We start from the raw sequence: 21890 nt of genomic DNA, 5'->3' as shown, positions 1-21890 counted from the left end.
AGTGTCAGGAATATCCAAGGGCAGCAGATGGGGATGAAATACTATGTTTTTTTCAATATTTAAGTGATTACCTGTCCAGAGACATTAACGGATGGATCCTTAGGCGGTTCTTCCAAGAGGATGGCCCAGCCGTATAGGAACGTGGTGATTAACTGTACAGTCTTACCTCCTGCCACCTGCACCCACAGCCTCTGCAGCATCCATAACACCACTGCCCACACCAGGAGACTCACCAGGATGCCCAACCACACCATGGCTGACAGTTTTGGAAATTTTCTTACATATTAATAATAATCATTATAATAATAATGATGATGATAATAATAATAATATTTATAATAATAATAATATTGATAACAATAATTTATATCAATATAATCAAGATTTCTTTCCTCAAGTGTTGGGTATCAGGGCTGATGGAGCAACAGAAACGAAATACCGATAACATAAATATACACAATGGAAATCCTAAATTTCTGAACGAGCATAGTTGCAGGAGTGGGTATACATGGCAACACTAGAACCAACACTCCATGCAAACGAAGACACTCCAATAGCTATTGTTACATAGCCTATGATTTCATCATCCTTTGTGTAATTCTAACGTACAGTATGCTGCATGTTTGATCACGAGCGTGTTCTACCTCACTCCCCCCTTCTACCCTTATAGTAGAGTAAGTCGTTCTTTCTGTTGTTCAGAGCAGGACTGTCAACTCTTTGTCCCCATGGCTTCATTTGCACGTCCTTCTTACAAGTTTTATCAAGCTCTGCCGGCCCATATATAATGAGCTCAGTCTCTACATTAATTGCCACTTAGATCTACTCCTCATTTTGTTCACATCTCTGTCCTCCCCTGTACAGTTGTTATTATTGTGAGTGCTCAGGAAGTCTTCAGCCATCTAGCAGCTGTGTAATTTGAGTATAAGTGTTATTACATTTTTTCCTTGTACTGTATAGCATGAGGTGTTGATTCGTAGACCTAGTGAGGTTTTTGTGATTCATGTGTTTTTATGTCAGTCATTTTCGATAATATTTTGTATCTGTAATAATATATCTTGCATTAACTGAGCATTATCTGGTTTTCTTAATTCATCAGGGCTGACTTAGATAAATTTACTCTTGCTACTTTCGTGTTAATAGAGGCTATTGCAGTTAACCATATATTTAACCTGTTTTTGCCATTACATTATCCTTATGAGTCCTGAATGTTTAGTTGTTAGTTTGAGCATTAAACTTTAACTTATAATTTTACCTAACTCTTTTGTTTTGAACCTGGAACTTTACGGGACAGTAGTGATTTTTAGTATTCTCACTTAAAGTGTACATTATCTTTCTCTGTTCCATAACATGAATTTGGCGACCTCGCCAGGATATTCAGGATATCATCATAAGGATATTGCGTGATATTTTGTGACTGATTTATTCATGATGTCTACTATTACTACGTTTGATGAAGCCAAAGATTTTTTGTCAAATGTGCAAACAGTGTGTGATGTAGAAACAAGAACAAAGAATGAACTTAAGCTTGTTGCTCAACAATTGGGAATTGCTGTTCACTCTCATCATTCTAAAGATCAAATTGTTGACATGATTAATGAAAGCTTGTTTAATGTAACTCCTCCAAATGAGCAAACGCAGATTGAATTAGCTAAGTTACAGCTAGCCCTGCAGGAGGCTCGTGCTAACGAGGCTGACTTTCAGGCTCGTGCTAAGAAGGCTGAATCTCAGGCTCGTATTCAGGCGGCACAGGTACAGGCTCAGGCACAAATTGAACTTGCTAGGATTCAGGCAGACCATGAGTATCGCATGAAACAAGGTGGAACTGGATCATCTAGCTCTGATGATTTTGATGTGGCTAAAAATGTTAAACTTGTCACTCCTTTTAATGAATCTGATTTAACAAAGTATTTTCAGTTGTTTGAGAGGGTAGCTACAGGTTTTAATTGGCCCAAAAAGTATTGGCCAGTACTCCTTCAAACTGTTCTCACCAGTAAAGCTCAAGTAACTTATGCATCTTTGCCTCAGGATCAATGTGATAATTATGATGTAGTTAAGAGCTTGATTCTTAAGGCCTATGAGCTTGTTCCTGAAGCCTATAGAGTAAAATTTAGGACAACTTATAAGCAAGATAAGCAATCCCATGATGAGTATGCAAAAATCAAAGAAGATCTGTTAGAGCAGTGGTTAAATTCTAAGAATGTGGATTCTGATTTTGGTAAATTTAAGCAGATGATTTTGCTGGAGGACTTCAAAAGGTGTATTAATAAAGATGTAAGCCTATATCTTGATGAGATAAGAATAGATAATTTGTCTGATGCTGCAGTTTTAGCTGATGAATATGTTCTCACTCACAAGAGATATTCTAAAGAAAAAAGGAAAGCTGAGAGTAAGTACGTTACCTCTACTCAGAGTACAGGTAACAGGAAAGAGAATAAAGATGATGTTTCTCAGGAAGTAAATACCTGCTTCACCTCTAGATTTCAGAAAAGTAAATGTACTTATTGTAGTAAGCTTGGCCATACTACGGAGAAATGTTTCAGGAGACAGCGTGATGTGAACAAAAAGGAGTCTTTAAATATTCAGTCAATTGGTCTAGTGTCCACCCTTGAGAGTTCCCAGAATTCTTTAACTGAGTTAACTGAACCTGTTTTGAGGGGTAAATTAAATTCTCATGATGAAGCTCCTCTTTTCAGCAGTAACGTGGGTGACACTCTCAAGAGTTCATGTGCTAATTTCCTGTCTGATGGTTTTGTCAGTCCTCTGGACAGTAATGACAGGAAATCAGTTAAAATATATCGTGATACAGGTGCTTACCAATCCCTTATGCTGACCAGTGTTGTAGGCTCTAATGTTAATTCCTCTGATGAAACTGTAATCTTACAAGGTGTAGGGAATAATTACTTCTCTGTCCCTCTGTGCAGAGTGAATTTAGAGTCTGGTTTTGTTAATGGTTCTGTTATGGTTGGGTTGGTTGAGACACTCCCAATGTCAGGTGTAACTTTCTTACTTGGAAATGATATTGGTGGAAGTCAAGTGTGTCCAGCTCGTCAGTTGTCTAGTGAGCCAGTGGCTGCGGCCCAGGATTGTGATGTCCCTGATGTGTTCTCTGCATGTCCTGTCACTAGGGCTAAGTCTAAAGTTACTGGTGACTTAGAGGATAATGATGATGATGTTATCCTAGCTGACCCTTTTCTTGCTAATTTGGACCACTCACCAGATGAGGCAGTACCCCGTAGTGTTCATAATTTGTCTCGTCAAGAGTTGGTTGAGTTGCAGGTTGCTGACCCTGAGTTGAAAGGTCTAGCTAACCCTGCTTGCAGTGAGGAAGAGTCAGCTGGTGCTTCTACTTGTTATTTTATAAAGTCAGGAGTACTTATGAGGAAGTGGAGACCCCCAACAGCATCAGCCGACTGTGAATGGGAGGTTGTACATCAAGTTGTCATCCCTCGTGTTTGTAGGCAGGATATCATTAGAGTGGCTCATGATTCCAGTTTGGCAGGACACCTTGGAGTGAGGAAGACTGTGGCACGCATTTTGAAACACTTCTACTGGCCAGGTATCTTCAGAGATGTTTCCTGGTATTGTAAGTCTTGTCACACCTGTCAAGTTGTGGGGAAGTGCATTCAGACCGAAAAGGTTGCACCTCTAGTTCCCATTCCTCCTCTTGAGGCGCCATTCACCCGTGTGTTGGTGGATATTGTGGGCCCTCTTCCTAAGACTTCTTCAGGATTTTCTTATGTGTTGACCCTGATTGATATGGCTACTCGTTATCCTGAAGCCATTCCACTTAGAAATATCTCAGCAAAGAACGTGGTTAAGGAAATGCTAGGGTTCTTCACAAAGTTTGGTCTGCCCAAGGAGGTACAGTCAGACCGGGGAAGTAATTTCATGTCAAATGTTTTCAAGCAGTCTCTGAAAGAGATGGGCATCACCCAGATCACGTCTTCAGCTTACCATCCCCAGACTCAAGGAGCGTTGGAGAGATATCATCAAACACTCAAATCGATGCTCAAGAAATACTGTTTGGAACATCAGAAAGACTGGGATAAAGGTCTTCCATTCGTTGTATTTGCCACAAGAGAATCTCCAAATGAACCACTGGGCTTCTCACCTTTTGAACTACTGTTTGGCCATGAAGTAAGAGGACCCCTTAAGTTACTCAAGGAATGCTGGCTGTCGGAGGAAGATGATGTCAACCTGCTGGAGTATGTGATGAAGTTCAAAGAACGGCTGTCCACTGCTTTACAGCTGGCGAGAGAGAATTTAGGAGCTGCTCAGGAGAAGATGAAGACTTGGTATGATAAGAAATCCAGGTTACGTTACTTTCAGCCAGGAGATCAGGTTTTGATTCTGCTACTGGTGCATGGGCAACCTCTTCAAGCCAAGTTTAGTGGTCCTTATTTTGTGGAGAAGAAACTCAGTGATGTCAACTATGTCATCGCCACACCAGATCGTAGAAAGAACAAGCAACTTTGTCACATCAACATGATAAAGTTATATCACAGGCGGGACGAAAATAACCCAGTCTGCACTGTAGCTGTTCCACTCGAGTCTGCAAGTGAAGTTCTCCCATGCAGCATGAGCCTGAGTGATAGTTTGGGGAAGAATCCTGATATCATGAATGATCTCCAGACTAAGCTTTCTCATCTAGCTCCTGAGGAAAGGCAGGAGTTTTCGGCATTACTGCAGGAGTACCCGCAAGTGTTCCGTGCCACTACAGGAAGAACCACTGTGTTCATGCATGATGTCGATGTTGGAGACGCAAAGCCAATTAAACTGCCTCCTTACCATGTGAACCCATTGAAAGTTCCTCTCATCCAGAAGGAGCTTGGTTACCTGTTGGACCACAAGATGATTGAGCCCTGTCAGAGTGAGTGGAGTTCTCCTGTCACTCTAGTCGCTAAGCCAGGTGGGTCACAGCGGCTTTGCATCGACTACAGACGTGTTAATCAGATAACCAAAACAGACACTTACCCTCTCCCTCGCGTGGAAGATTGCATAGACAAGATCGGAAAGGATGGGTACATAAGTAAGTTTGACTTGTTAAAGGGATACTGGCAAGTACCTATGACTGAACGTGCTAGGGAAATCTCATGTTTTGTAACACTAGGAAAGACTTTTGCATGTTCTGTAATTCCATATGGTATGAAGAATGCACCAGCCACTTTTCAGAAGCTCATGAATGTTGTAACAGAGGGTTTGGCAGGGTGTGTTGTTTATACTGATGATGTATTAATCTTCAGTGACAACTGGAAAGATCACCTATGCCATGTCAGTAAATTTCTTGAGCGTTTGGTTCAGGCTAATCTTGTAGCTAATTTATCAAAGTGTGAGTTTGGTCAAGCTAAAGTTCAGTATCTTGGGTATGTAATTGGTGATGGACACGTTGCACCACCAGGAGCTAAGGTTCAGGTTATAAGTGATCTTCCCAGATCTAAAAGTAGGAAAGAGCTACAAGGATTTTTGGGAATGGTAGGTTATTACAGGAGATTTGTTCTTAACTTTTCTATTCTTGTATCACCACTTACAGACCTACTGAAGAAGGGAGTTAAATTTGTCTGGACCGATAACTGTGAATCCTCTTTCAACAAACTTAAAGCTATCCTATTAAGTCAGCCAGTGCTCGCTACTCCAAATTTTGCTAAGCCTTTTAAGATGGCTGTTGATGCAAGTGATACAGGAGCTGGGGCTGTTTTGCTGCAAGAGAATGATCCACCTCAAAAGAACTACTCAACTATTGAGAAAGAGCTTTTGGCCTTGATTTTGGGCTTACAGCATTTTTCATTTTATTTGTGTTCTGGTTTTGACCCCTTAATCATTTATACCGATCATAACCCACTGAAATTCCTTAGTAAGTTTGAAGATAAATATCAGAGATTGACAAGATGGAGTCTAATACTTCAGGAGTATTCATTAGACATACAGCACGTCAAGGGGAAAGAAAATGTTATTGCAGATTGCTTATCTAGACTTTAGACAGATTGTTTTAGAGTAATAAATTTCCTTTGTAAATTTCTTTTTCTTTGTGGGGAGGTGTTACATAGCCTATGATTTCATCATCCTTTGTGTAATTCTAACGTACAGTATGCTGCATGTTTGATCACGAGCGTGTTCTACCTCACTCCCCCCTTCTACCCTTATAGTAGAGTAAGTCGTCTTTCTGTTGTTCAGAGCAGGATTGTCAACTCTTTGTCCCCATGGCTTCATTTGCGCGTCCTTCTTACAAATTGTATCAAGCTATGCCAGCCCCTATATAATGAGCTCAGTCTCTACATTACTTGCCACTTAGATCTACTCCTCATTTTGTTCACATCTCTGTCCTCCCCTGTACAGTTGTTATTATTGTGAGTGCTCAGGAAGTCTCCAGCCATCTAGCAGCTGTGTAATTTGAGTATAAGTGTTATTACATTTTTTTCCTTGTACTGTATAGCATTAGGTGTTGATTCGTAGACCTAGTGAGGTTTTTGTGATTCATGTGTTTTTATGTCAGTCATTTTCGATAATATTTTGTATCTGTAATAATATATGTTGCATTAACTAAGCATTATCTTGTTTTCTCATTTCATCAGGGCTGACTTAGATAAATTTACTCTTGCTAATTTCGTGTTAATAGAGGCTATTGTAGTTAACCATATATTTAACCTGTTTTTGCCATTACATTATCCTTATGAGTCCTGAATGTTTAGTTGTTAGTTTGAGCATTAAACTTTAACTTATAATTTTACCTAACTCTTTTGTTTTGAACCTGGAACTTTGCGGGACAGCAGTGATTTTTAGTATTCTCACTTAAAGTGTACATTATCTTTCTCTGTTCTTTAACACTATCCATATTAGAAGGTTAATATACACCATACCAGTAAAATGCGCGTGACGAGCGAGTGAGCACCATGTTTTTTATAAGATTATAGGCGGAATCTCCAATATTTAATTGATAGAGCTGATGCCAAAGAAACACAGTGTTATAATTGAAAATCTATTTTACTGTGATTTATTAATCTTTTAAAATGTGATTCGTTCACATTTAGAGCCGAACAGTCCCTAGGAGAACTCGGGATTCCAAGAGGTTCCCACGCCTTTATGGGTGAGTTTTTAGGTGATAAAATTTATTGAATGAAAGTATCACATGCAGAAAGAATTTAAACTCTACTTCACAAAGGAGGAAAGCTATTAGCTTCTGCTTAGCGTGACGGTCGGGTTGGGCCAGGCCACTCATTTCCAGACTTAACTAAGAGTAAACGTCATTCGCTAATATCACTCACTCGTTTGTAATCAGTGTTAGAGTTTGATACAACACTTTTAAATACGTTGTATAAATTATTAACAATGTAATTTTGCAATTTCTTTTCAAATTTACTCAGCTAATGGCACAAAATAACAAGAATTAGAATTACAGTACATGGTGACATCGAAAATTAGGCACGAAAGGAAAGATGCGATTTGATCATAAATGATGCTGACGATTAAGGTTGCCAGCTATTGTATTGGTGGGAAAAAATACGATTTTTATGCAAAACGTTGGGTAAATTCTTTTTTCTCAATTAACACAATGTAGAGACACAATCGGGTCTAGAGTAATTAAGCGAAAGAATTTCTTGCAATGGCATTTACATTATTCATTGTAGAAAAATATAATTCATGTTTTATCTCTCTACCCCTTATTTCGTTTTGCCTCTGAGCTTCTTCAAAATTCTTATCACCGCAGATTTTTTTTTTTTAAATGCCTTAAATAAGGACTTTCTACAAAGGTGAGCATCACTACCTGGTGTTAAACAAGGTAAAAATCTCTTAGTAACCTCCTATACGTAGAGTTGGCTGATGTGCTTTCTTGACAATCAGAAAGTCTCTCCACTCACCTGGTTTCATATTAAAACATTGTTTTGTTCCGTTTTCTGTCACTGCCTCTGACTCCCTTTCCCTTTTGCACCTGTCGCCCCTCCCACCCACCCTAACAGACACTCATTACACTTCCCTCGACCACACTCAGATCTCCACCGATGGTCATATACATGTTCACATGCTGTTGATCATAAATGCTCATGTGCTGTGGAAGATGAGTTGGAACAAGTGTACGGTTATAAGGTCAGACAGGTAGTTGCACATGAAAACCAGCATGGTGAAACAATGACATTTTGACGAACCTATGAGTGACGGGCAAAGGACAGTTAGAGCTTTAGTGATAGTTACCTGTGAATGGTCTGACAAGGGCGAGGTGTTGTGGTAGAGGAGGTGGCTTCAATGACACCACAGTCATGGGGTCGGATGGGTAAGTCCTCAGGTAATCCAAAATAGTCAGCCGCTCTCGTAAAGGGGTCAAAATGGTGCAGAAATCTACCTCGTGTCTCTGGAGTCGGCCCATCATGCCATCATACACCCCATTTTTCAGTTTACTCCACAAGCGGTCTATTTCCTCACGAATAACATAGCTAAAAGATTATACTGATTTAACACCATTTACCCAAGAAATGTCTCAAGTTATTAATTTTTTAAAGTACGACAGAAATGAAGGGGTAGAAGAAACCTGAATATTATTTCCTCAATTTTGAATAAAACTTCGTGTCCACTTTGTTCTCGCTATCTCCAAACTACCTTCCTTAGCTTAGAAGAGACTTTTCGAAGTAAAGGGAGGAAATAGAGATGGACCAGCATACTTTTACTACTGGTGTGAGGGAAATGGCATCACAACCTGTGGTAACAGCCTAAAAATTAAATAATTTTTAGACTGTTACCACAGGTTGTGATGCCATTTTCATCACTCCAGTAAGAAAGTAGTACTAGTCCATATCTAATCCCTCCCTTGACTTCGAAAAGTCTCTTCTGAGCTAAGGAAAGTGGTATGGAGATAGTGGGAACAGGGTGGAAATGAGTTTGTATTCAAAATGGAAAATGCTTCCGAGACAAAAATAGTCAAATTTACTAATTTGGGGTCACTGAGAACGAAAGTCATGCTTATAATGTCTGATCGGCTCTACTTTTTAAGATATTCCACTTGCTTAGTATTTACGATCATTGACTTCAATAGCTAAGATACTTGAGTACTAATTGGACTTGGTTCTTATTTCAAACAAGAAATGATCCAAACACGGGCAAGGATTTGACTGAATGTATAAATAAAAGTTTTACTGAGTTTGGACAGCTTTGGCTGTTTTGCCAAAATAATGCGTGATGCCACCTGAAATTGTTATTGTGTCATGAACTGCATCATATCATTCTCAGACGTCACTAATGATACAATCATTATTCAGGTTACATCACAAAATATTTTGTCCTATACAAACCCTGCAGATCAAATGGTGTCGTTCAAATTTTTATATATATATATGCATGGGAAAAGAAACGAAATGCCAGAAGTCCGAAAAATGTTCCCTACAAGAAAAAAATAAAAGCAAGATAACAGAGAGCCATATTCAAGGTCCATTAATTTCGAGATACCTTGACTGAAAGTCATGTGATAGATAGTAGCAAATATAGACATAGAACGATAACTCCAGAGTTGAACTGTTGCATACATGAACGGTCGGGAGTAATGGTTAACTCCTCCATTAGAGCTTGGACAGAAAAAGGATGACAGTTTACTGCTAGACGGGTGTTATGCACACGTCGTAGTGGTGGAGGGATGCAACCAGACGGTTCAGAGGAGTAATGACCATTGAATCAGTGACTGAAAAGAGATAAAGATGCAACGGTACAACAAGGAGATGCAAGTTGAAGGGAGCCAATAAGAGGAGGAGAGCTAATATGAGGAAAAGCCTTCGACCCAACCTTGTTGTGAACTACTGTACGTGCGGATCCTCCTCACGCATGAGAGTTTTACAATGAAGGGATAAAGTAGGTAATGATTTGGCTTACCATACCTAATCTCTTGGAAGCAGATTTTACAAGAAAGATAATATGATCTCTCCAAGATAAATTCCAAAGGAATGAAATCCAAAAATGATTAAAGACGATGAAAGACAGAGTTGGGCATTTTCAAATTTCGAGGATATTCCCGTAGCAGATTTTGACGAGTCGAAAGATACAAGAGTTGCGTTTCTCATGCATTAAAAATAACAAGATTAATTTTACCCCAATCAGATCCAAGCCAGACATTAAGGATACCATCTCTTCATCCCTTTTCTGTTGAAGTAACTGCAGAGATGGACGCTGTGGGAAGCATTTAGAAAGGTGAAGTGTGGAGTCATCAGTATATGAGTGGATAACGTTAGATGTGAAAAATGTTTATTGGTTCTGTTAAACAAATCGGGGCCCTCTTTCTGGGCACCAAAATGTGAAAAATGTTTACCAGTTCTGTTAAACAAATCGGGGCCCTCTTTCTGGGCACCAAAATGTGAAAAATGTTTAATGTATCCAAGTCGGTATCACTGCCGGGACACCGCTATGCAAGAATTTTCTGGTAAACAACTAATAGGTCGTTCCTCTTCCCTAAAGTTGTCTAAGTAAATTAAACAAGTCTCATAGAGTTAGGCGAAACGTAACTTGAACTTAACTCACCTACAATAACTATTTCTCTTCTATCCCATAGCTAATCCCCCCTTGAATTGGCCAATTCGTAAAGGTTACTTAGCTAGTGAAGAGGGAGTGATCGTTAACCGATGACGATGAGGCTGCTTGGTATAGTTGCTTGAGCAAGCAAGCGTCCTTATGGTGTGTATATACAACCGTGCTAACTCCACGAGAGCTAGGAGCAGAGTGAGTGAACGCGGCAAGCCCCAGCTCTTCATCGAATTGTGGGTTGCCAACTCTTATTTAATTACAGTACTAAATACAGTTAAATTACATCATGATATGTACAGGGCAAATCTAACAAATTAATCTTAGTTCCACTTAAACTAAAGTTAGACCAAATATTCCCTTTAACAATGTAAATATCTTAATTCCACATCTGCCTTAACAGGGGAATCTTTCCCTGCTTGCCACGTCACCTAACGCGCAGACGCAGTTTAGGTCAGTGGAAAATACCACATAATTACCTGTATTTACAAAGTATAATTGTCCACGGGGGTTAAATGCAGTAGCATTTAATTTATCAATAACAAGAATTATTAAAGAGAACGTCATTTCTGGGTTATTAAAACCGCTTGAACAATTAACAACGGTCTCTATTTTTCCTCTGCCTTTAACCAGGGATAACTATGATAAAAATAGAGAGCGCAACTGCTCTGGGGGAAAATATTTCCCACATTAGATATTCAGCTTAGAAGGTCATTGATAAAAAGAAAGAAGAGAGTTGGTGATAGGACTGAGCCCTGAGGAACACTGCTATTGATAGCTCTAGAAGAACAGTGGCCATCTAGACCAGAAGCTATAGAACAACAAGAAAGGAAGCAACAGACGAAGGCTCAGACAGAAGGACAGAAACCATAAGAGGGGCAGTTTGGATATTAATGATTTATATCAGACTCAGTCGAAAGCCATTGAGATGTCAAGTGCAATGGCAAAGCTTTCGCCAAAGTCCCAAAAGGAAGATGACCAGGAATCTGAAAGGAAAGTGAGAAGATCACCAGTGAAGTGTCCCTGGCAGAACCCATTCTGGCAATCGTGAAGAAGATTATGATTGGAAACGTGCCTTAAAATAATTTTGTAATGGACAGATGCAACAACTTTAGAGATGCAAGATATTAAAGCTGTTGGACGATAGTTAGAGGGTTGGAAACGGTCACCCTTCTTCGGGAAAGGCTGAATGAGAGGAAACGTCCAGCAAGAAGGAAAGGTACAAGTTGATAGACAGAGGCGAAAGATTTTACCCAGGAAGGGTGTAGCACAGAAGCACAGCTCTTGAGGACATTCGGAGGGACACCTTCAAATCCATATGCCTTGTTAGCATTGCGGCCATTTAAGACAGAAAACAAATCGCTTGAAGATATTTTAATATCAGCCATGAGTAAGTCAGAGGAAGGGAAGCGATGGAGGAACGGCACCAGAATCATCGAAAGTGTAATTGGAATGGAAAGTCTGAGCTAAGAGCTGTGTTTTATCAGTAGAAGAAACAGCTGCAGAGTCATCAGAGCGAAAAAGAGGAGAGAAGGATGATGAAGTAAAGTTGTTAGAAAGGATATTGATAAGATGCCGGAAAGAGTAGGAAGAATTTGAGATAGAGAGTTCAGAACATTTAATAAGAATGAAATTATTTTTGGCAGAGCAAAGGACAGACTTGGCACGATTCTGGACAGAAGTATAAAAGAGATGAAATTCAAGGAAAGATTGGCTATGGTAACTTTTGAAGGCTCTCTCCTTGTTGTAGACGGCAGTAGAACAAATGCGATTAAACCATTTTTTTTTTTTCAATAGACACAGGATAAGAGAGGAATGTATGCTTTCATGCCCAAGAGAATAACCCTCATAATGTGCAAGTCATACTGAGATGGATCACGGCTATAGAAGCGGTAATCATTTCAGGGAAAATCAAATAACTACTGCCTGAGAGCCACCCAATCAGTAGCCCTACAGTGCCAAAGCTGCGCACTCCTTGGTAGGGTCCATAGGAGTTACTGGAATGATAGGACAGGTTAAGATGACGAGGTCATGGTTGGAGGGACCTAACAGAGAAACTATTTACAGCATAACAAGATGGATTAGTTGTAAGGAAAAGGTCAGGTATGTTGGAACTCTCTCAAAGGCAGGCAGGGATTCATGTAGGATATTGAGCAAGCTGCTTTAGGTCATTAAACATAGAGAAGATGTAGACTTGTTCAGCAGGTGGACCAGTGAAAGAAGAAGGTCAAAGGTAGTTGTGAAAATTGCAATAACATAAAATTCAAGATTTCAGAGGAAGGAGAAATTGTGAGGATATGTTCCATCTTTGAAGGAAGACAGTAAAAGAAAATTTTATAGTCAATAGAATCACGAGATAAGTAAACAGCACACACACATTAGTCAGAGAATGACAGAATAGCTGAGGTCAGTAGGGAGAGAAATTAGAAGATTCAACTTCAGGAACATGAAAGATATGTTGTTGCGTACATATGAACAACAGCCACTTTTGGCACTGAAGTGAGTATAGAGAACGAGTTGAACGGAGAGTGTTGCGATGGTTTGGTCATATGGAGGGAATGGATGAAGAGCAATTGGTGAAAAAGATAATGGGGTCGGATGTGAGAGATGTAAGGCTGAGAGGAAGACCACGAATAGGATGAATGGACAATGTGAAGAGAGCATTAGATGCGAGTGTTATGTTTGTAGAGAAAGGAAGAATGGCTCCGCGTGATAAGGATGACTCGAGAAAAATTGTGAATGGATAAATGGTGATGTGGCCCGAGAGGATATTGTCCCACATTTGGTCTGATCAGTTGATCAGGTCAGGTGCTGGTAAGGGGATGGGTCCATTATGATGTGGTGGAGACAAATCAGCTCTGCTGTTGGGCCCTGCAACGGATGTAGCTGATTGCACTGCGCAGTTGATCCTTGTGCAGTGGGGTGTGGTGAGAATCTGTCCCTTCTGCCATTGGGACTAAGATATGAGTAAATGTGTGTGTGTGTGTGTGTGTGTGTGTGAGAAAATTGGGAGTGTATCGTCCTGTCTCTGCTAAAGGGGGTCCAAACAGCTTAGGTATATAGATAGAGAGAGAGAAAGCAGGAGGATATAGAGAGGGGTTTGGTATCAGTCGCCTCAGACAGCTGGGTCTCAGTAAGGAAGAGGTGAGGTTTAGAGGAAGAGAGGTGGTGTTCAACAGATAAGAAATTAGAGGAAAGGCAGTGAATGTCAAAGAAAATGAAGAAGTGGGTCAGACAGTGGTTCCAAGCAATTCTCTTGGCCGTCACTGGGAGAGAGGAGGATGGTGGGAGAATTTATGCCCCCCTCCCCTCCGGGGCAATAAAGGCTTGATGCTGAGATGCCATTTACTTAACTTAAAAAAGAAGTGTGGTGTGTATTGTGCAAATAGTTTGGTGTCGACATTTGGAGGAAATTCTATAAGAGATTATGCTGGTCTATTTTCTGTTACTGAAATAGTGAAAAAAAAACAAAAACAAAAAAACAATAAAAGGAGATGGTCAGAAGATAGTTCCATGGGCTGATGAAATGGAAGATCTAGCTCTCCCTATCACTGGCCTTCCATCCATCTTCGGACTACTGCCTTGTTCGACTGGTGGTACAGTCGATGCCCTCTTTGTATATTACTGTTTGATTTTGCAAAGGGACATATTTCTGTTTAGCCAAAGTGAGCAGTGATGCCTCATACTTGATTTAACGAAGCTGGTAATTTCTGCTATATGTGTGGCGAAATGACATCTGAATCAAAAGTATAGTATTACCGCTGTGGTTAAGAAAAACTTCCACCTGTAATGTGGCTGTGAAACTGGAGATCAAGACAAGAGCCGGGCTCCAGCTATATGCTGCAACACTTGTGCAACAAATCGTCGCCAGTGGTTTATTAAGAAAAGGAAATCTATGCCGTTTGCAGAACCAATGATTTGTCGAGAACCAACACATCATTAAAGCAACTGCTACTTCAGAATGGTGGCCCCTATTCGGGAACGGTCTGTCAGAGCAGATAAAGTGGACTGTAAAATATCCGAAATTCTGGCAACTATTCGCTTAGTATCCCACGGGGATTGGTGCCTGTTCCTGAAACACCAGAATCCTTCCTATTTGAATCAGACGAGGAGGAAGGGAATCTCAAAACATCTACCTCTGCACCATCAACGTCACTTGACTCAGATTTTGACCCACCCTCTTCCACGAATCACACCTCATTACAGAAGTTGAACTGAATGATCTTGTGAGGGATCTGGAAATGCACAAGAGCAAGACAGAGTTGTTGGGCTACAAACTACAGCAATGGAAATTCCTGTCAGATGGTGTTAGGATTTCCATGTTCCTAACCGTCAAAAGAATCTTGTCCAGTATTTCTTCATGGAGGATGATCTTGTAGCCTGAAACAACATCGATGGTCTGATGGCAACTCTCAACATCGTCCATAATCCAACTGAGTGGTGACTCATCGTTGTTTCATCAAAGACGAGTCCTGATGGTCTTTTGCTGCACAACGGTAATGTTTTGCCATCCATTCTAGGTGGTCATGCAGTTCATGTAAAGAAGAGTTATGACAACATAAAAAACACTTTTGAGGTGCATAAACGACGGCCGATATCAGTGGCAGCTTTGTGGTGACCTGAAGGTTATTGCCATTTTACTTGGTCTGCAGAATGGATATACAGAGTATTGCTGTTATCTCTGTGAAGAAGATAGTCGTGCAAGACGGTCTCGCTACACTAAGAGAGACTGGTTGCTCATTCGATAGTCAGTGGAGCCAGAGAGGAAGAACGTTCAGCATTCACCACTTGTCAAAGACAAAATCAAAGAAGCCTTTAAGTATGCCTGTGTGAAATTCCCAGGGTTAAGTCAAACAAAAATAAATAAATGTGTTTTTGTTGGTCTTCAGATTCCTTAACCTCTTCGAAATGATGCATTTGAGAGCGCAATGTGTGGCAAAGGATCCTTGACAAGTCTTCGAGCTAGTAACAACAACATTTCTTGGCAACAACAAGGCAGACAACTACAGGGAGTTGGTGGAAAACCTGCTTACGACATACAATAAGCTTGCCTGCAACAAGTCACTCAAGACTCATTTATTTGCACTCTCATTTAAATATATTTCCACAAAACTGCGGAGCAGTGTGCGACGAGCATGGCGAGCGATTTCACCAGGACAGAGCAGCAATGGAGAAACTGTATCAGGGCAAATGGGCCCCACCAACCCTTGCGGGCTATTGTCAGGGATGCTCCATTTCATGAACACTTGAAAGAAGCCCATATGCACAATTCAGAAGCTGAATAATGGCTGAACTATGTACTGACACATAATAAGAGTATTATATACGTGGTATGTCATATATTCATGTAGCATCACAAACAGATGGGAATACATTGGTTTGAAATTTATGAGTAACAGTGTACTGTCGGCGTTATGTACATAAATGTAATATATAAAACTTATTTTCGAAACACTAGCAAATCAGCTGCTCTTTTTATCATATCTGATTTCAGTGCATTGAAAATCCATAAGAAACAGCAAATTTTATCTCCAAAGCAGACAACTTTTAAAAACTTTTAGACCAGTCAAAAGTGGTATCTGCAGATGCCGAAGGGGTTATTGTTTCTGCAATGGTGAAAACTAACAGGACTGAGCCAAATGTGTAAAAACAAATATGCTGCAGCGGGTTAGAAGTGTTTTCCGCATTGCTTGTGTGTTTCTCTTTGTCATTACATAATTATCTTTCATAATTCGAGACATACAATAATCGTGGACAAAGTTCAGTCCTCTCCAGTTACAGTCAAGATCCTGGTATTGTTTATTTTCGGGAATTCTTTCCAGTTAACAGTCAAGATCCTGGTATTGTTTATTTTCGGGAATTCTTTCCAGTTAACAGTCAAGATCCTGGTATTGTTTATTTTCGGGAATTCTTTCCAGTTACAGTCAAGATCCTGGTATTGTTTATTTTCGGGAATTCTTTCCAGTTAACAGTCAAGATCCTGGTATTGTTTATTTTCGGGAATTCTTTCCAGTTAACAGTCAAGATCCTGGTATTGTTTATTTTCGGGAATATATTACGAGTATATAATATATGGCAAAAGGGCTCCGTTTTATTTTTTTAGGACAAATCATCCGTATCACACTAGCTGAGAAGAAGAAATAAGTGGCAGTTCGCTTGGGTCAATTCCCTCTCTTCATACGCCACTCTAAGTACCGTAATATTAAAAAAAGGTACTCAAAGGTGTAGGTCAACTCATAAATTATTTTCCGGCATTAAAACTAATCACACACTGGGATATCATTGGATTGCACTCCAGTTTGCATAGTAGCATTAAAGTCTAAGTAGAAACGTCAGACGTAATTCTTCTGTTACTGGTCACTGTTCCTCTGAACTTTCTGCTTGCATCCCTCCACCTCCACGATGAGCGCGTAGCACCCGTCTAGCAACAAACTCTCATCCCTTTTCTGTCCAACTCTCTAATGCAAGAGTTAACCGTTACTCCCAGTCCTTCAGTTTATGCGGCAGGCCAACTCTGGAACTTTCTTCTTCTGTCTGTTTTTCCTACTTCATAAATTATGATCTCCAGTTTTTCAAACGCAGTTATGATCTCCAGTTTTTCAAACGCAGTTTGTCCAGGCATCTCGCAATGAATGGATCTTGAATTTGGCTCTCTGTTGAACTGTTTTTGTTGTTTTTTCTTTTTCTTGGAAGGAATGGTTTGCGGGCTCTTAGCCTTTGGTTCCTACTTTGTCACATGAAAAAAAAAAAAATCTTTTACAGATATGTTAGAAGATGAATCTGGGGAGGAGTAAAGTTATGGTCCTCGGGAGACGTAAGTCAGTGAATGTACCATGAGGTTGGATGAGGAGGAAATGGAATATGTGAGTGCATTTAAGTACTTGGGATGTGTGATGAGTAAGGATGGAAGTTTGGAGGGTGAAGTGCTTGAAAGGGTACAACAAGGAAGAAAGGTTGCTTGTTCGTTGAAAACAGTGATAAGAAACGGGGAAGTCATGGAAGTGAAAAAGTTACTACATGACAGTATTGTGATACCAACTCTAACGTATTGAAGTCAAGCTTGGACCTTGTTGGAGGGACAGACGTCAAGAGTGAGAGCAGTGGAAATAAGTTATTTGGAAGGAGCATGTGGGGTCACAAGGAGAGACACAGTGACAAATGAGGATGTGAAGGAGCGTTGTGGTGTGAATGTGGATGTGATAAGAAGCATAAGGAAAAACACACTGAGGTGGCTTGGCCATGTGGAGAGGATGGGGAGACAGAGACCGACGAGGAGAGTATGTGAGTGAGGCGGAGGCGGGGGGAGAGGGAGGAGGAGACCAAAGATGAGATGGAGGGATGGAGTGGAGAGGTATATGAGAGAGGGGTGTGTGGGCTGGGAGCAGAGCAGTGAAATGGCGGGGGATTGGGCGACATGGAGGCGATTTGTTTGTGGCAGCCCCTTGCGGGATAGAGGCGTCTGGCAAAAGGTGTAGGTAAATTAAAATGTTTGCCTCCTTTCCTGTTCCTAGGCAGGGTAAAGATGGGAAACATAATTCCCAAGACAGCATTTACCGAGCACCGGTTTTCTCCATAATGCCTCGAAGACCCAGCAGTAACGTAAACTTGCCTGGAAAAATGAATATCCCCAAGCTCTTGTCTGGTTGACACATGATCTGCTTGACTGGCACGTGATCAACAAGAAAGGTTGAGAAGTCAGTGCATAATTTAGTTTAACCCTGGAAATGAATATTCGTTGTTAATATTTCTATCTAGCTTCTATATGAGGAAGACTGAAACACATAATTCAGTAGAAATGAAGGGGCTTTAGCTGTGCAATAGCTGCCTATATTGGTCAAGAGTAGAGAAATTTTAATAAGGAACTGTAGTAAAAAGCAATGTACAGGAAGTGCAGATGTTGATGTAACATCTGGACAATTTACGAAGAACTGTGCGTTCTCTGTCTGAGCACTTTTATCCTTTATGAAATCTCAGGCCAGAAAGTTGCCAATAGGAACAGACAGTGTATAAGTAAGTGAAAAGTTTAAAGAAAAGGACTTCACTTCAGTACAATCCAATCACCATTTAGCAATGCAGGTGCGGTAAGAGAAAGAATAGTAACCTCCACAGAGAAAGGACAGGTAGACAACCAGCACGGTCAACATTCCTGCCGAATACACAAAAGAGTTAGTTACGTGAATTTCAACTTCTCTGAGAATTCCTTGATGAGTCTGGCATCCATGGAGTCTTTAAGGGTGGCGGTGCTGTATGGTTCATCAGTGTCCGGAGTGTAGTCCACGTAGGGGAAGAAGCGAGCAGTCACTATCTTCATGCCATGACCGTTCATATTAGGGAACTGATCTATGAAAAAAATATACATATAACCACACTAGGTATGGCAGTAGCAAATAGGATAATGATGATGATTATGATGATGAGAAATGGCGTACTTTTTACATGAGTGGGAAATAGTGATGATGCACTACCTTTCCCGGAACTGTAGTTGTAAATGTTTATGATGATGATGATGATGGTGATGATGAGAGATGGCGTATCCTTTGTATCAGTGGGAAATGGTGATGTACTATGTAGCCCAGAATTGTAGTTGTAATAGTTGTGATGATGATGATGGTGATAAGAGATGGCGTACCCTTTATATCAGTGGGAAGTGGTGATGATGTACTACGTTGCCCAGAATTGTACGTGTAATAGTTATGGTGATGATGATGATGATAAATGATACACTGTTGACCCTGTTTAGCAGTGGGAAATGTAATGATAATGATGATAATGCTGGAAATGATGAGAGGTTACGAAGTTGGTAATCAGTGTCTTAAACCTGGTAATGATGATAAGTTATGAATTGTTAAATCTGTCCCGTAATATGTATTTTGTGTTGAAGTTATCTCACTTTGAGATATAGTACACCATGATTTTAATCTCTTTTCATCATACTTTTAAACCATGGGTAATATTTGGAGATAATCTAACTTGTCTGTCAGTCATATACATGCATTAATATTAACACTCCTGTATAGTTTATATTTCCTTCATTATTTCACACACCTTCCGTCACTCATTATTGTTCTTATTCTCATATTGTCTCGTATATGATTTTTGCACGATGTGTGAAAACATAAGCCTACATTCGAACAAGGGGATGTCATTCCGAAGAAATGTGCTTTTCCTCAGTGAAGTTAAATTTCTTCTGAACAGAACCTGAATGTCCGCTTGTCCAGTGTTGCAGTACATACAGCGGCGGTACACCATCAACTCTTGCAGCTCTCTTGGCTCACTCACACCTGAAAAAGAAAATATACTGGTATATTTTGAGTATAATATATAGTTAGTGGCTGCTACAGTTAAATAGTGTATTTTTCGCACATGGAAATTGAAGGGATGATGCGAAAGAAAGGACAATCATGAACAAAACTTCGCCGACATAACTGTCCGCATTGTGTCCTGCCCTCCATACTTCTCATTTTCCCAAAAGACACACACTGTGCATCCTTCTCATGCTTCAGTTGTGTACTTCAAAGAGTATTACATTCACATAAAAATAACTCATGGAATATATCTCGTACCACAGCTGGTACAAAATTGCCACTGGACATCTGCCCATGGGGGTGAATCTGGATGTACTCCCTATGACAACAGTACCGTAGCCAGACAGTACAGGGAGTAAGGGGATTTAATCTGTAGATAACCAGAGACAACAATGAATGTTGGCCTATGACCAATGGTGAGGTGGTTGATGTAACAACGAGAGGTATTTAAAGAAGGTTATGACAAAAGTAAGATAAGATGTGACAATTTCTTCACAACCAAGTATACAGACTATTACATAATCCTAATAACAATAGAATTTTCTGGTCACCTCATAGTTTTTTCAGTAACTTTAGCACGTCATCACACGTTCCTCCACTAAAATCTTCAGATAGAAACACTATAAATGACCTATGTAGAAAACTGAATATCCTTGCCAGCACATTTGCCAAAAATCCTACCTTAACCTGCCAAGTGCCGGAGCCATACCTGTACGGTCTGCAATTGCAACCGGCGTAAACACATGATTATTCAAATTTGCTGGGAGATGACTGGCATGGACACAGACGCACCTTCTTCCCCACATGTGTACCCATGCTATGAGTCACCCAGGCCGCTCCCATGAAGTGCGGGAGGCCCGCTCCTCAGTCCTACTTTGTTACTGCTTGTTTGAACATCATGTCACATCACGGCCATTCACAGCCTGAGATTGATGCCCTTTTGTTCATCCCTCATGATGGTGAATGTGATTCACTCATCGATGACGATGTGACTGATAAAGATTACATTCAACCAGTCATTGAAACAAGCAGTGATGAAGAAATACAATCGCCAAGAAAGGCTAGGTATATGGTGTATAGGCTAGCCACGTCCCAACCTTGTGTGCCACGAGACAAACCACCACCATCAGCACCACACTGCACTCGCCCTTTGGATGAATCATCTAGTGATGAAAAGGCAGTGGAAAGCACCTCCAAGCTGCCTAGATGGGTGGGCTTACCCAGGAAAACAAAAAGGAGTGAGGAAGGCTCGAAAGGATGAAGTACAGGATGAGTAATACTTTATTCTACTCATCTGGCTCAAGTGGCACTCCAGCCCGGCCACCACACCGCACACCCTCACCCCAGCGAAGCACCTCCACCACCCTGCTACCACGTGCTGTCTCACCTCTGCCTCCCCGCCCTTTCTCCCCACAACCTCAAACAGTGGAGAAAGTAGGAAAGGGGAAAGGCAGGGGGAAGAAACGCAAAGGTCATGGAAGCAGTTTGGCTGGAAGGCCGTCTCTCTAACCTACTCCCCAACTTCTTCCCTAGCTTCCTCCTCATCAACTTCCTCCCCAACTTCTTCCCCATCCTGACAATGGTGATGGTGCCCCAAGTGGTGATGAAGAAGGCATGGATGGAGGCAATGACGTGACCTGGGAGTGGGATGATGGGAGTGATTTTTCCCCCATCATTCATCCCTTCACTACCGGTAATAGGGCTGGCTGTACTGTCCCTGACCTTACTCCAGCCTCAAGGAGGATTGTTTTTTTCAAGAATTTGTTATCACGAGAATTACCTGTAGTCTTGAAAACAGTTCTCATGACCAATGCATATGCCTCCTTCTGCCGTGGGGGAGCAACACAAACACCCCACAGCAGCCTCTTCGATGCCGACGTGTCTTTGGATGAGATGTACCTGTTCCTGGCCCTGGTTCTCCTGACGGGGCTAATCAAGAAGAACAGACTGCTGTCCTATTGGACTGTTGACCCCATGATGGCAACGTCTTTCTTCGGGAGAGTTATGGGCAGGAACAGGTTCCAGAATATACTGAGCTGCCTGCATTTCTTTGATGCTCTCAACCCTGTAAACCTTAAAAACTTGGATGAGATGAGA

The 21890-nt window shown here is 40.8% G+C and overlaps 1 protein-coding gene across 1 annotated transcript in view; it reads right to left on the bottom strand.

Moving 5' to 3' along the window:
• Positions 1-20599, bottom strand: part of LOC145397079 (glutamate receptor-like) — a 57336-nt gene extending 36737 nt beyond the window's left edge. Inside the window, exons 1-5 of the mRNA XM_080270286.1 lie at positions 20503-20599; positions 19722-19769; positions 18663-18828; positions 8185-8423; positions 72-256 (exon numbers count right to left, since the gene is read on the bottom strand). Coding sequence (XP_080126412.1) covers positions 72-256; positions 8185-8423; positions 18663-18828; positions 19722-19769; positions 20503-20599 — 735 coding nt within the window. The remainder of the gene's footprint in view (positions 1-71; positions 257-8184; positions 8424-18662; positions 18829-19721; positions 19770-20502) is intronic.
• Positions 20600-21890: the final 1291 nt, after the last annotated feature.

This window comes from Coenobita brevimanus, chromosome 40, assembly GCF_032717465.1.
Source record: "Coenobita brevimanus isolate Jiangsu-jjx chromosome 40, ASM3271746v2, whole genome shotgun sequence".
NCBI classification, from domain to species: domain Eukaryota; kingdom Metazoa; phylum Arthropoda; class Malacostraca; order Decapoda; family Coenobitidae; genus Coenobita; species Coenobita brevimanus.
Note: the sequence above shows the minus strand (reverse complement) of the source record. Positions and strands in the feature narration are given on the sequence as shown.